This window comes from Dasypus novemcinctus, chromosome 9, assembly GCF_030445035.2.
Source record: "Dasypus novemcinctus isolate mDasNov1 chromosome 9, mDasNov1.1.hap2, whole genome shotgun sequence".
NCBI lineage: Eukaryota > Metazoa > Chordata > Mammalia > Cingulata > Dasypodidae > Dasypus > Dasypus novemcinctus.
Window position 1 is genome coordinate 89,614,473 of NC_080681.1, and position 12,207 is coordinate 89,626,679.

The following is a 12,207-nucleotide window of genomic DNA, read 5'->3' on the forward strand; positions in this document are numbered from 1 at the left end:
GAAATCAGGCCCTGGGGACACAGGACTAGGAAGGCCCCGGACAGGCAGGTAAAAACACAGAGGGGTGCACATCCCCAGAATCCTTCCTTTTGTTCAACCAAGATGTTCAGGGGCACAGAGCCCTCAGCCCAGCACCCTTATCTCCCCACCCAGTGAGCAAGCTCTGTCCGAAGCAGAGCAGTTATATATAGACAGTTGGCAAGAGACTGGCATGAGGTTGAGGCTTATAGGCTGTTTGCCTTCCTCAGTGAAAAGAGATGGCACAGGAGGGCAACAGAAGCTGCACTGACCCAGACAAATACCACGTTTATTTCACAAACACTAAGGAGATGGGGGGGTGGGGAGTAGAAATGGGGAACACAGTTATCAATAGTCCACTCCCCACACCGAGGATCCAGCCAGGCTGTGCCTCCAAGTCAACAGGTAGCGGAAGGTAGGTGTAGGGAGGGCCCTGAACACCAAGCCCCCTGAGAGGCTAAGGGGCACAGCTCCAGCCGTCCCAGGAAAACCACAAATAAATAAGAGCAGGGCACGGCCCCACCCACACAGGTCATCTAGTCACCCATCTTCACTCTGGAGGTCTGCAAAAGAAGAAAAGGAGAAATCAGGCATAGATAAGATAGTGACAAATGACAGAAGAGCAAATCTAGCAAAACCCATGCTTGCATGAATGGACCACACAGATGGATTAGATGAGGATGGATATGCTGTGACAGACAAAATGAAAAAGGAATATCCAGCCACCAGAGTTAACATGGGACAGATGGAGAGAACTGACATAGGGACAGTGCCAATTACCAAGAGTCAACCCAATCAGGCACACACAGTCACATTCAGACCTTCAGATTGATCCTTAGTCACAAACCTCTCATCATTGCCAGACAGACAAGACACACATAATTCAGACATGCTGTCTTACTGGCAGGCACAGATACACACAAGCCCCGAGACACAGTAAAACATACCAGGACAGAGAGACCTAGGCACAAGATCCCAACCCAGTGAAGATCACAAACAACACAGACAGCAAAGGAAGAGAATAACAAGAGGGAAATAAAACAGACATAATAGAACAATACATAGACACAAAACAGAGAGGAAAAAAACAAAAACCTGATGGTTATCACTAACACTATCCACAGTGTAACATAACAGAAAAATACACAGACAACACACAAGAGGAAAAAAACAGGACATTTGTTAGGGACACTGTATATACCATATTGGAGAGGACAGAGTCAAAAGGAAAAAAATCAGAAGATGGGAATGAGGTGATGGGAGTTAAAGGTAGAAAAGGGGGCACTGGGGTTTCTCTAGAATGAGGGTAGGGGGAGGTTTGGGGCAAGGACACAGAAACTTCTCAGGGGGATTCAGCACCTGGAGGATTGCAACGATGACTCCAAAGAGGCCGATGGCACTGCCAAAGATCTCCACGATGAGAATCTTTACAAAGAGGCTAGGGTTCTGAGCATCAGCCAGTGCAGCCCCACTCCCCACGATGCCCACGCAGACTCCACAGAAGAGGTTAGACAGGCCCACTGTGAGGCCAGCCCCAAACATGGAGTAACCTGCCAGGGGGTGGGGGTAGAGAGGAAATCACTGAGGTCAGGCCAGGCACTTGGGCCCAGTATGACTACTACTACCTCAACTCTGCAAAGCAAGCCAAAGTAAGTGAAAGAATATCAAAATGAGGAGCCCAAACTGGGGGAGGAGGATAGCCAAGTGTGAGGTCCCAACTCTGTACCTTTACATACCCACTTACCTGCATGGTAGTTTCGATGGCCAATGGCCTGGGGGTCAGTGGCACTGAAGGGCTGAAAGGAGAAAAGTAATCAGAAATCACTCCTCCGCCCCCCACAGCCCCAAGCAATGGGTAGAACACACTGAAATGGATGCCCACCCCTCCCCTATTCCTCCGTACCTCAGCCATGTTGCTAATGACAATCGCCATGATGATGCCGTAGATGGCCACGGCCTCACAGAAGATGATGCTGGGGGAACGCAGTAGGGGTGCAGGGGTTAGAGAAGAGAAAGAGATGAGAAAGAATCTAACCTTCCTTCCAGAATCCCTAGCAACTTTTCCCCCACTGACATCCCAGCACATCAGGAGACCAGTCAGGAGCAGCATGTTAGGTCAAATGCATGGGAAGCTCCCAACACAGGTGGTTCTGACAACCTTCCAAGGGTCCTTACACTGACCTGACCAGGTTCTTGGTCTTGATCCTGGGAGCCTTCACCCCTCCCCCAATGATGGAAGAGCCGGTAATATAGATGCCCCTGGTGGAAAGATAAGAAAAGTATGAGCAGAGCCCAAGCTGTGCCCCAGGATGACTAAGGACCCAATGACACCAACCCCCATGACTCAGCCCCTCCCCTCCAGCCCCACTATCCCAGGCTGCCCCAGCCACACTCACCAGGCTGCTCCAACCACAGAGAGGGAAATAGCCAGGCCAATGCCCAAGTTTGACCACATGAAGGGAGAGGTCTCAGTCAGGAACCTGGTGTGGGGGTAGGAGGAAAGCAATTCAGCTGAAGTGAGGAAGGGGGAACAAAATCCATAGTCCCCACCCCCCAGGCATGGATGCTGAGAGGACAGACTTCATTTCTCCCAAGGGTCCATGGTTCAGGCCTCTGGGTGTCAGGGTGGGGAGGAAGGGAGTGACAACTCTGAGCAGAGAAGAGGAAAGGCTGCAGAGAAGGTGCTCCTAGGGCAGGGGTTCTTAACAAGGGGTTCGTGAGCTTAAATTGAAATTCAAAAAAGTATTATTTTTGTGGGGACGTGTTTGTGTGGATGTGATATATTTACTAAATTATACACAGTATAGTGTGGACTTTGTAAGGGGTCCTTGGTTTTTACTTGACTGGCAAAGGGGTCCATGGAACAAAAAAGGTTAGGAACCCTTGTCCTAGGGGAATCCTCTCTCTGCCCTCCCTTACCATGCCACATCAAAGCGGAAGCCCAAGTCAAAGATGGTGTAGCATATGCCTGTGGCAGTGAGGAAAAAACATAGTTAGGGGCTGCTCTCTAGAGAGAAGCTCCCCAACCTAGAAAAGGAATTGCCCAGCTGAGGATACTCCTTAGATGCTCCCTGATGATCTGTCTACACTCAAGTCAAGGGAGGATCCTCAGGGTTGCCCCCAGGTATTAGGTGAAAGTAAGGCTGTCAAATACTAAGATCTCTCTACTCAGGTCTCCATTTTCAGCCACTCCCTCAGTGACACTACATCCAAGACGGAGCCCCTCTGCAGGCACACGACACAGCAGGTCCTCCAGGCCCTGGAGGAAGGGAGGGAGCAAGAGCTCTAGTCAGGTCCCACCAGATCCCGCCGGCCCAGTAGGCTGCCGCCAGAGCCGCTGTTTACCCAACAAGCTGGGGGCGAGGGGGAAGGGCAACACGACCCGGAAAAGAGGAACTGGAGCAACCGGCCCGTGACCCAAGCAGGCCGGTCAGGATCAAAGGAGGGACGACAGCGGTGATGGCGGGGGAGAAGGGCGGTAATGACAGAAAGGGACTGGTGCTGCCCTCGCGGCGCCCACCTGCCGCCCGGGCCCCTCTGCTGGAACCTCAAGACTCCTCAGTCGGGGCCAGAGATTCCGACAGGCATTAAGCTGCGGATCCCGGGACACAGAGCCGACACTGAATCGTGGATCCCGGGGCCATAGAGCCGGAACTGAGACATGTATCTCCAGCACCCCACTTTCCCCGCTGCTTTCTAGCCAGGTCAGCGTGGCTCCGGATGCTGCCCCGCCCGCCAGGGCCCAGCCTCACCCACAACAAGCGCGCACGCCCAGAAGGCCACGAAGACCCCGGAGTAGAGCAGCGCGAGGCCCGTCATGGCGGTAACGACGGGTTCCTGGTCCGCTCCGTGGCCCAAACCTAAAACCACGTCCCTGCGTCCGCCGATCGCCCCGCAGTCTCCCCACCCGCCCCGCAGCGTCACCTGACTCACCCACGTGATGCGCCCGCGTCACGTGACCCCGCGCCGGCCTCGCTGCCTGCCTGGAGCACGGCGACTCCGGACCTGCAGGACGCCGGGCATTGTGGGAGTTGTATGCGCGCGCCTGGGTAGATGCCCGGCCTGACTCCCGCGCCTGGTCTTGTCTTACCAAGTCCCTAGACCTCTGGCTGGTTCTCCTCGCTCCCCTCCATGCCCTCTCCTTCTCAGCCCGGGCCCACCAGCCATGTTTTATACCGAAGCCTGCTTGCGGTCTCCCTAGCTGAGCCTCCAGGCCTCTGTGCCGACCTTGGCTCTGGCCGCGTTTGTCTTTGCTCCCTCTCAGACACGGCTTCCTATTGTTTTGTCAGTGTTGTCCTTTTTTCACTTTGCTCACGCTGTTCCTTTACTCGAAGCACTTCTCTTCTTGTTCACCTCATTGCCCGGCTAATACATACTAGTCCTCAGAAATTACTCTTCCAGAGGGCCTTCCCTAACCCAGAGGCAGGCAGGGTCTGTCTGGTCCAGACCTCCAGAATGCCCTTGGTGACCCTTAATAAACTTCAGAAAGATCATGCCATTGTTTTAAATGTCCCAATGACTTCATTTCACTCAGAATAAAAGCCAAAGTTGACAGTGGCCTCGTAGGCCTCACCCATACAGCTAGCCCTCCCCCAATTATCTGGACTTCTAATACTCTCCCCATTCATACTCTCCTCTGGCTACAGTGGCCTCTGCTACCCCTTGAATGCCAGCTATACCCCTGCCTCAGAGCCTTGCACTCCTTACTTCTGCTTCTAATTATCCACGGGGCCTCCTCTACCTTCCTTTCTCTGCTCCAATCTCATCTTCCAGAGGCCTTCTCAACCATCCTATTTAATATTGCAACCTTTCTGTCCCCCCCACTCCCTAACCCCTTCCCAATTTATTTCTCCACAGTTATCACCACTTAGCGTACTATTTTGTTTATCCATCTCCCCCCACAAGAATGTAAGCATCATGAAAGGACTTCTGTCTTGCTCACTGAGGCATTTGGCCCAGAATGGGTAGTTAACGCATACTTGATCAGTTCATAACCTGCCTCTACGATTAGACTGGGAACCCTTGTTCCTCTGCATCCTTAGCACTCCAACATTGCCAACGTGACAAGATTTTTGGCAAGTGGGGGAAATGAAGAGGTAAGTCTTTTCTGTTCAGCCCTCTCAACTTTTAGGGTCCAGCAACTCTACTTCCCTTGAAGCATCCACCAGTTCACATCTGTGTTTAAATATAGTATACCCTCTACTCAAATGTCCTTTTCAATCTTTTTCTCCTGACAAATTATTTTTCCTTCCCAGAGATTCGGCTTAGGTCTCATGCCCTCTGGGCTCCAACTGCCACTGGGGCTTCCCTCAGACAGTACTATATGACTGTGTGGTAATTGTCTCTTGCCCCAACTACACTGTAAAGACAACAATTAGGTAAAATTCACTTCACATTTCCATCCACAGGTCATGTACAGGACCTGAAGTGTTGGCTGAATAAAGAAAAGCACAAGTAGAAAAAGTATCGGGTTTATTTAAGTTTCTGTGATCTCCCTGAGAGACAAATCTGAGTCAGTGCAGACCAGAGCTGTCCAGAACTTTCTGTGATGATGGAAATGTTTTATAGCTGCACTGTCCTCTCTTGTGCTACATGAGCACTTGAAATGAGACTAGTGTGACTGAGAAAATAAATTATCAGGGAAGTGGACTTGGCCCAGTGGTTAGGGTGTCCGCCTACCACATGGGAGGTCTGCGGTTCAAACCCCGGGCCTCCTTGACCCGTGTGGAGCTGGCCCACGCGCAGTGCTGATGCACACAAGGAGTACCATGCCACACAGGGGTGTCCCCGCCTCGGGGAGCCCCACGTGCAAGGAGTGTGCCCTGTAAGGAGAGCCGCCCAGCGCGAAAGAAAGTACAGCCTGCCCAGGAATGGTGCCGCACACACAGAGAGCTGACACAACAAAAAGAAACACAGATTCCCATGCCGCTGACAACAGAAGCGGACAAAGAAGAACACGCAGCAAATAAATACAGAGAACAGACAACTGGGGCGGGGGGGGGGGGGAAGGGGAGAGAAATAAATAAATAAATATTTTAAAAAAATAAATTATCAATTTAATTTAAACTTAAATTTAAATAGCCACATGTGCCTAGTGGCTATTGTATTGGACAGCACAGTTCTAGACCAGTGGTTCTGAACTGGGGGCAATTTTGTTACAAGGGACATTTGGCAATATCTGGAGACATTTTTGGTTGTTACAGCTGGGGGGGATGGTGCTACTGGCATCTACTCGGAAGAGGTAAAGGATGCAACTAAATATCCTACACGCAAAGGACAGCGCCCACACCAAAGAATTATATGTCCTAATATGTCACTAGTGCCAAGGTTGAAAAACCCTGGTCTAGGCCACCTAGCACCTACCCTTTGACAAGGGAAGACCCTCAATTGCAGACCAAGAACTGGGATTGGCCAGAGGTCCAGGGCTGTTCTCAGGAAGGCAAAAGGGCCCAGAAAGCTACAAGGAAACTCCTAAGTCCTTTCCCCCCATTAGTCAATCAATAGGTACGTACAAATGCAATATGTGCTGAGCTCTGTACTAGTGCCAGAACAGGACGGAGCTGGGTCCTGTCCTCAGGGATAACCTGCCTGTCCTCCCTCCATCCATGGTCCTTCAGGGATGTTGGGGTTGGGGGATGGGAGGCAGCAGTGGTGGTTTAGAGGGCACCAAAAGTTCCAGCAGGGATTCATTAGTCCATCTGTCTCTGGCCCCAGATGGGATCAGCTGCTTCCCTCATCCTCATAGGAAATGGCAATCCCTCGTCTTCCGCTCACAGCTCCTGTAACTGGTGTCTGACCCAGGCGAGGCTCCAGCCCCTGCCAGCTCCGGGAACTAAGAAATGAGGCTGTAGAGAAAGAGAGGGCTCAGGCTGAGTGAGCTGAATCCAGCGGAAGAGTTCAGCTGGGGGTGGAGAATTGGCACTCACCTGCAGGGCTGCTCTCAGCCAGCTCCAGCTGGGGCCGTGGAACCAGGGTTGAGTATCCAGGGCCATTAGATGGGTTCCAGGCATGGACAGGTCGGAGGTCCCCAGTAATAAGTGACACATCTGTGGTGTCCCACAGCTCTGAGTCAGGTGATGGGAGGGGCACGTGGAAGGGAGAACCTGGAAGGGAGGGAGACAGAAGATCCATCCTAGCCCCCCGACTCCAAGCCCCAAGTGTTTCCAACTCAGGCAGGGCCCGTTACTCACCAGGCAGCAAGTCCGCGTAATGTGTGAGATGAGGGGCCAGGCCAGGAGGTGGCCAGGCAGGGTTGCAGGCAGCCTCCAACTCACACGGCGCCAACACAGGCCGGAAGAAGGTACTAGATGGTTGGGGGGCCAGGGCACCCAAAGGACAAGCCAACAGTACAAAAACATCTATCTCAGGGAAATTGGCAAGCTTGGCAGGGGTAGGCCGCCCTAGGGCCAATACGTAGCTGCGTTTGCCAGCAGCTTGAGTCAGGTTTCGCAAGTGTGCCAGGGCCTCACGATGTTGGGCCACGCCCAATGTGCCCGCCAGCAGCCCCACCACACGGGCATCTCTGGCCCGCTCCACCAGGTAATGTCTGCGTGCCCTTAGTCGTCTAGCCTGGGTATCCTCATCCTGAGCCTGCCCTGTTTCTGGGCAGCAGGAGGAGAAGGGCCGCCCTGGTGCCCAGCCCAGGAGTAGCCGGCTCAGATCTGGGTCGAGGTCACGGTCAGTGCTAGTTTCAGAGCCCCCCACATAAAAAGCACCATACTCTTCCAGACGCCTTCCTGGAGCCAAGGGGAAGCGGCGTCCAAAACGCTCCAAGGGCTTGGGCTCTGGACTGAGGAAGCCCACTGGCAAGGGAAGAGCTGGGCTGGAGACAAGCAGGTCCAGATACCGTGGGCGCAGGAGAGTGGCCAAGGCCTCTGGGAGGAGGAGGTGATGTCAGGGTTAAGGCCTGGCAAAGTAGGAACCAATCACCCCCCACACCCATCCTCAGAAGACTGTGTCACCCAAAAGCAAAGGCTGGGGTCAAGACCATGCTGAGAGGAAACTGGGAGTAAACTGAAATGCAAGAAATTAAGGCATAATGTAGTTGACCAACCCTTCCCGCATGGACAGGCATAACCCCTCACCCAGTGCATGGGCACAGGCTGGCTCACTCAGCAGCACCACAGGCGCTGTGGGGTCCGGGTTCTGGGCCTCAAAGGCTTTGGCACAGAGTTCCAAGGCCACAGGACGTTGACCAAGGATGAAGGCAACAGGCAGTGGCCGGGCTGGGGGGCTCAAACAGGCAGGGCCAAAATGTACAAGGGCCTGAGCTCCTGCTTGCTCAGCACCCAGCAGGTCCACACAACAGCTGCAAGGGAGATACCATCAGTGAGAGGGGTCCCTATTTAGAAAAGTTGCTGCCATCAATAGGAAACGTGATCAGTGAAGAAAATGGAGTGAAAAGAAAACAATGTCATTGAGGGGGGCTAGCTGCATCAGGAGGGGAGTCATCAAAGGAGAAACACAGCCCTTGGGGGCAGGCATTGTCCATGAGGGGAGACAGCATGAGCCCTGAATCCCTAGGCCTACCTCACCTTAAATTTTCAAGGCAAGTTCGTACCTGCCATAGGCGGTGTCCCCCAGAATGAACATCTTTGATCCCGTGATCTTCTCTAGTCGTGTAGCCACAGCCACAGCATCTCCCAAAAGCTGGTCGGGGAACTGCAAAGCCACCTGTAAACATATACTACGGAGTGAGAAGTAGCATCTTCCTCGCCGAGGGATTCCTCAGGGGAAACCTTCCGGGAGCCCCCCACCCAACCTTCCAAGACCTCCCAGAGGAGCAACCCGAGGGACCGTCATCTCCTCGCCCCGCTCCCCCGCCAAGATCCCAGAAGGGTGGGCCACCCCTCCCCAAGGCTGCCCTCACCCGCTGACACTCCAACTCGCGGACAAATCCAACCACTCGCTCAAGCTCATACACCCGGTCCACATCCGCGGGAGGAGTGAGCAGCCCCGCGGCGCCCGCCTCCCGCCGCAGCACCTCCTCGGCGGAGCTGCTAAACGTAGACTCCATGAGGCAAAGCTGGGGGGGCCGGAGGCTGGGGGCCCTCCCTAGGTCAGCTTGAGTCTCCGCGTCCTTAAAAGCAGCTCTCAGTAGGTCAGAGACGCCTGGTAGGGAAGTCAACAGTCTGCCCAAGTCCGAGGACCACCCTTCCACACACCCAAACTCCACCCACGTGGGCCTACAGGGAGAGATCATTTCCGGATTTTTGAGGCGGGCTGAAAACAACTTTACCAATCGTAAAGGAGCGCTGCTCCCACCCTCCAATCCTAGTCACTAAGCCGCCCACAGAGAACCAATGATCTGCCTCAGAGTCCAAGGCCGCTCGGAAGTGGCTTAGAGGACGGCCTGGAGACTTGTGGGTGTTGTAGGTCTTCTCTCCAGGCGCGGGAAGTATCTGCTCGGAATGCTTACGAATGCCCGGGGAAAATAAGAATAATAAAAACTCCTGCCGTTTAAGCAGCTCCTATCCACCTGACACTTAAGCAGTTCATGTGCACTATAACATCTGGGAGGAAGCGTTGCATAGTTTTAACTTTTTTATTTGAGAAGTCGTAGGCTTACAAAAAAATCATGCAGAAAATAGATTTTCATGTACCCCCCTCACACATACGTACACAGTTTTCCCTATTAACACTTTGCATTTTTGTGGTACCTTTGCTACAACTGAGGAAACAATATAATTCTACTATTAACTATAGTCTATAGTTTACATAGGGGTCATAGTCCTATGATTTTTAAAATTTTATTCTGGTAACATATATACAACCTAAAATTTCCTTTTTAAAAATCGCATTCTAATATATTGTTTCAGTGGCGTTAATTACACTCACAATGTTGTGCAACTGCCACCACCATCCATTACCAAAACTTTTCCAATTAAACCTAACTCCCCTTCTCTACCCCCTTCCCTGGCCCCTGTAAAGGTATTCTAGTTTGACTCTGAATTTTCTTCTTTGAATTATTTCATATCAGTGAGATCATACACTATTTGTCCGTTTTGTGTCTGGCATATTTCTCTAAACATGTCCTCAAGATTCATCCATGATGTCGCATCTATCAGAACTCATTCCTTTTTATAGCTGAATAATGTTCCATTTTATGCACGCACCACATTTTAATCATTCATCCATTGATGAATACTCGGGTTGCTTCCACCATCTGGCAACTGTGAATAATGCCACTGTGAACAACACTGTGCAAATAAATGTTCGAGTCCCTGCTTTCAACTCTTTTGGATATATACCTAGAAGTGGGATTGCTGTGTCATATGGTGATTCTATTCTTAACTTTCTGAGGAACCACCAAAGTGTTTCCAACAGTGACTGCACCATTTTACAGATCCACCAACAATGAATGAGTGTCCTATTCCTCCACATCCTCTCCCACACTTATTTTCCATTTTTTAAATTGTGGTTATTCTACTGGGTGTGAAATGGTATTTCATTGTGGTTTTTATTTCTATCTCCCTATTGGCTAATGATGTTGCGCATCTTTTCGTGTGCTTTTTGGCCATTTGTATATCTTCTTTAGAGAAATCTCTGTTCAAGTCTTTTGCTCATGTTTAATTGGTTGTTTATCTTTTCACTGTTGAGTTGCAGGATTTTTTTAAATGCTCTAGCTATTAAACCTTTATCAGATATGTGATTTCCAAATATTTTCTACCATTCTGTAGGTGGCCTTTTTACTTTCATGATAAAGTTCTTTGAGGCACAGAAGTTTTCAGTTTTGATGAAGTCCCCTTTATCTAGTCTTTGTTGTTGTTGCTCATGTTTTTGGTGTTCTAAGAAACCACTGCTTAACACAAGGTCTTCAAGGTGCTTCCCTGTTTTTTTCCAGTTTTACAGTTTTAGTTCTTATATTTAGGTCTTTGATCCATTTTGAGTTCATTTTTATGGGGTAAGGTAGGGGTCCACTTTCAATTTTTTTTGTATGTGAATATCATTTTCCCTGCATCACTTATTGAATGGATTCTTCATTCTCCACTGAGTTGACCTGACATCATTGTGAAAAAAAGTTGACCACAGATAGGAAGGCTTACTGATCCCACTGTTTTATATGCCTGGCCTTCGAACAGGACCATGAGGTCTTGATTACTGTAGCTTTGCAACAAGTTTAAAAATTGGTAAATCTGAGTCCTCCAACTTCATTCTTTTTCAAGATTTTTTTGGTTTGTGTATGCCTATTTGGAGTCCCATACCCTTCCATATAAATTTGATTATTGGCTTTTCCATTTCTTCAGTGAAGGTTTTTGGAATTTTTATTGTATTGCGTTGAATCTGTAAATCTCTTTGGATAGAATTGACATCTTAATATTTAGTCTTCCAACCCATGAAATGAATATCCTTCCATTTATTTACAAGTTTGATTTCTTTCAGGAATGTTTTGTAGTTTTCTATATATATAGTCCTTTACATCCTTGGTTAAATTTATTCATAGATATTTGATTATTTTGGTCACTATGCAACTGAATTTATTCAGGTGTCAAATGGTCTAGGTTTGAATGTTGATCACCTCAGTCCTGTAACTACTATCTTAAGAAAGTTCCTTAACCTTTCTATGCTTGGCTCCTCATCTGCAGAATGGGGGCTGTAGCAATATTACCTCCTAATAGGATTATTGTGAGGATCAAAGTTACATATGAAACTTTACAAAGCACTCCTTTGTATATCACATGTACTTAAAGCATTTGCTACTATTCTCACAGAAGCTTCTCAGGCACCTTGAGCACTTATGGGTGATCAGCCATTATACTCTTAGAGCTTAGTCTTTAAAGTATTATTGTAGATTACAGATGAGGAAACTGAGGTTCAAAGAGGTTAACTACCTAAGGAGACAGACACATCAAGTCAGTGGCACAATATCAAACCCAGGTCTACATGGTTTTAGAAGCTGGAAATCTCCTAGCTCCACATTCTTTCAGCTTACATATGCTACATTTGGTCGGGGTGTAGGAATGGGGGGAGACATTGGATTACCATGCAGTAGGAGCAAAGGACTAGACGTATGTGAGACATTTCCACTTACTCCAGGGGAAGTGAGGTGAGAACAGGACTTGCGAGGGGCCGGAAAGGGGTAAGGTGGATGATGGAGGGGGAACTGATGTTGCTGGCCTGGGAAGGGCTTGGACTAGGATGAAGGAAGGACATGGAACTTGTGTAAAGATTGGGGAAAGAACAGAAGAA

The 12,207-nt window shown here is 49.9% G+C and overlaps 2 protein-coding genes across 2 annotated transcripts; both read right to left on the reverse strand.

Annotated features, from left to right (window-relative positions):
• Nucleotides 1-286: 286 nt before the first annotated feature.
• On the reverse strand, nt 287-3,942 carry ATP6V0B (ATPase H+ transporting V0 subunit b). The gene is made up of 8 exons (XM_058303739.2): nt 3,771-3,942; nt 2,938-2,986; nt 2,415-2,498; nt 2,200-2,277; nt 1,922-1,991; nt 1,763-1,814; nt 1,378-1,568; nt 287-581 (listed from the first exon to the last, which is right to left on the reverse strand). Exons 1-8 carry the CDS (start codon nt 3,835-3,837, stop codon nt 555-557), a joined length of 618 nt encoding a protein of 205 aa, XP_058159722.1. The 5' UTR covers nt 3,838-3,942; the 3' UTR covers nt 287-554.
• A 1,531-nt stretch (nt 3,943-5,473) lies between these two features.
• Nucleotides 5,474-9,196, reverse strand: DPH2 (diphthamide biosynthesis 2). Its single transcript, XM_004449354.3, has 6 exons — nt 8,888-9,196; nt 8,579-8,691; nt 8,103-8,326; nt 7,209-7,892; nt 6,945-7,121; nt 5,474-6,863 (listed from the first exon to the last, which is right to left on the reverse strand). The coding sequence occupies exons 1-6, from the start codon at nt 9,032-9,034 to the stop codon at nt 6,739-6,741; spliced, it is 1,470 nt and encodes a 489-aa protein (XP_004449411.1). The 5' UTR covers nt 9,035-9,196; the 3' UTR covers nt 5,474-6,738.
• Nucleotides 9,197-12,207: the final 3,011 nt, after the last annotated feature.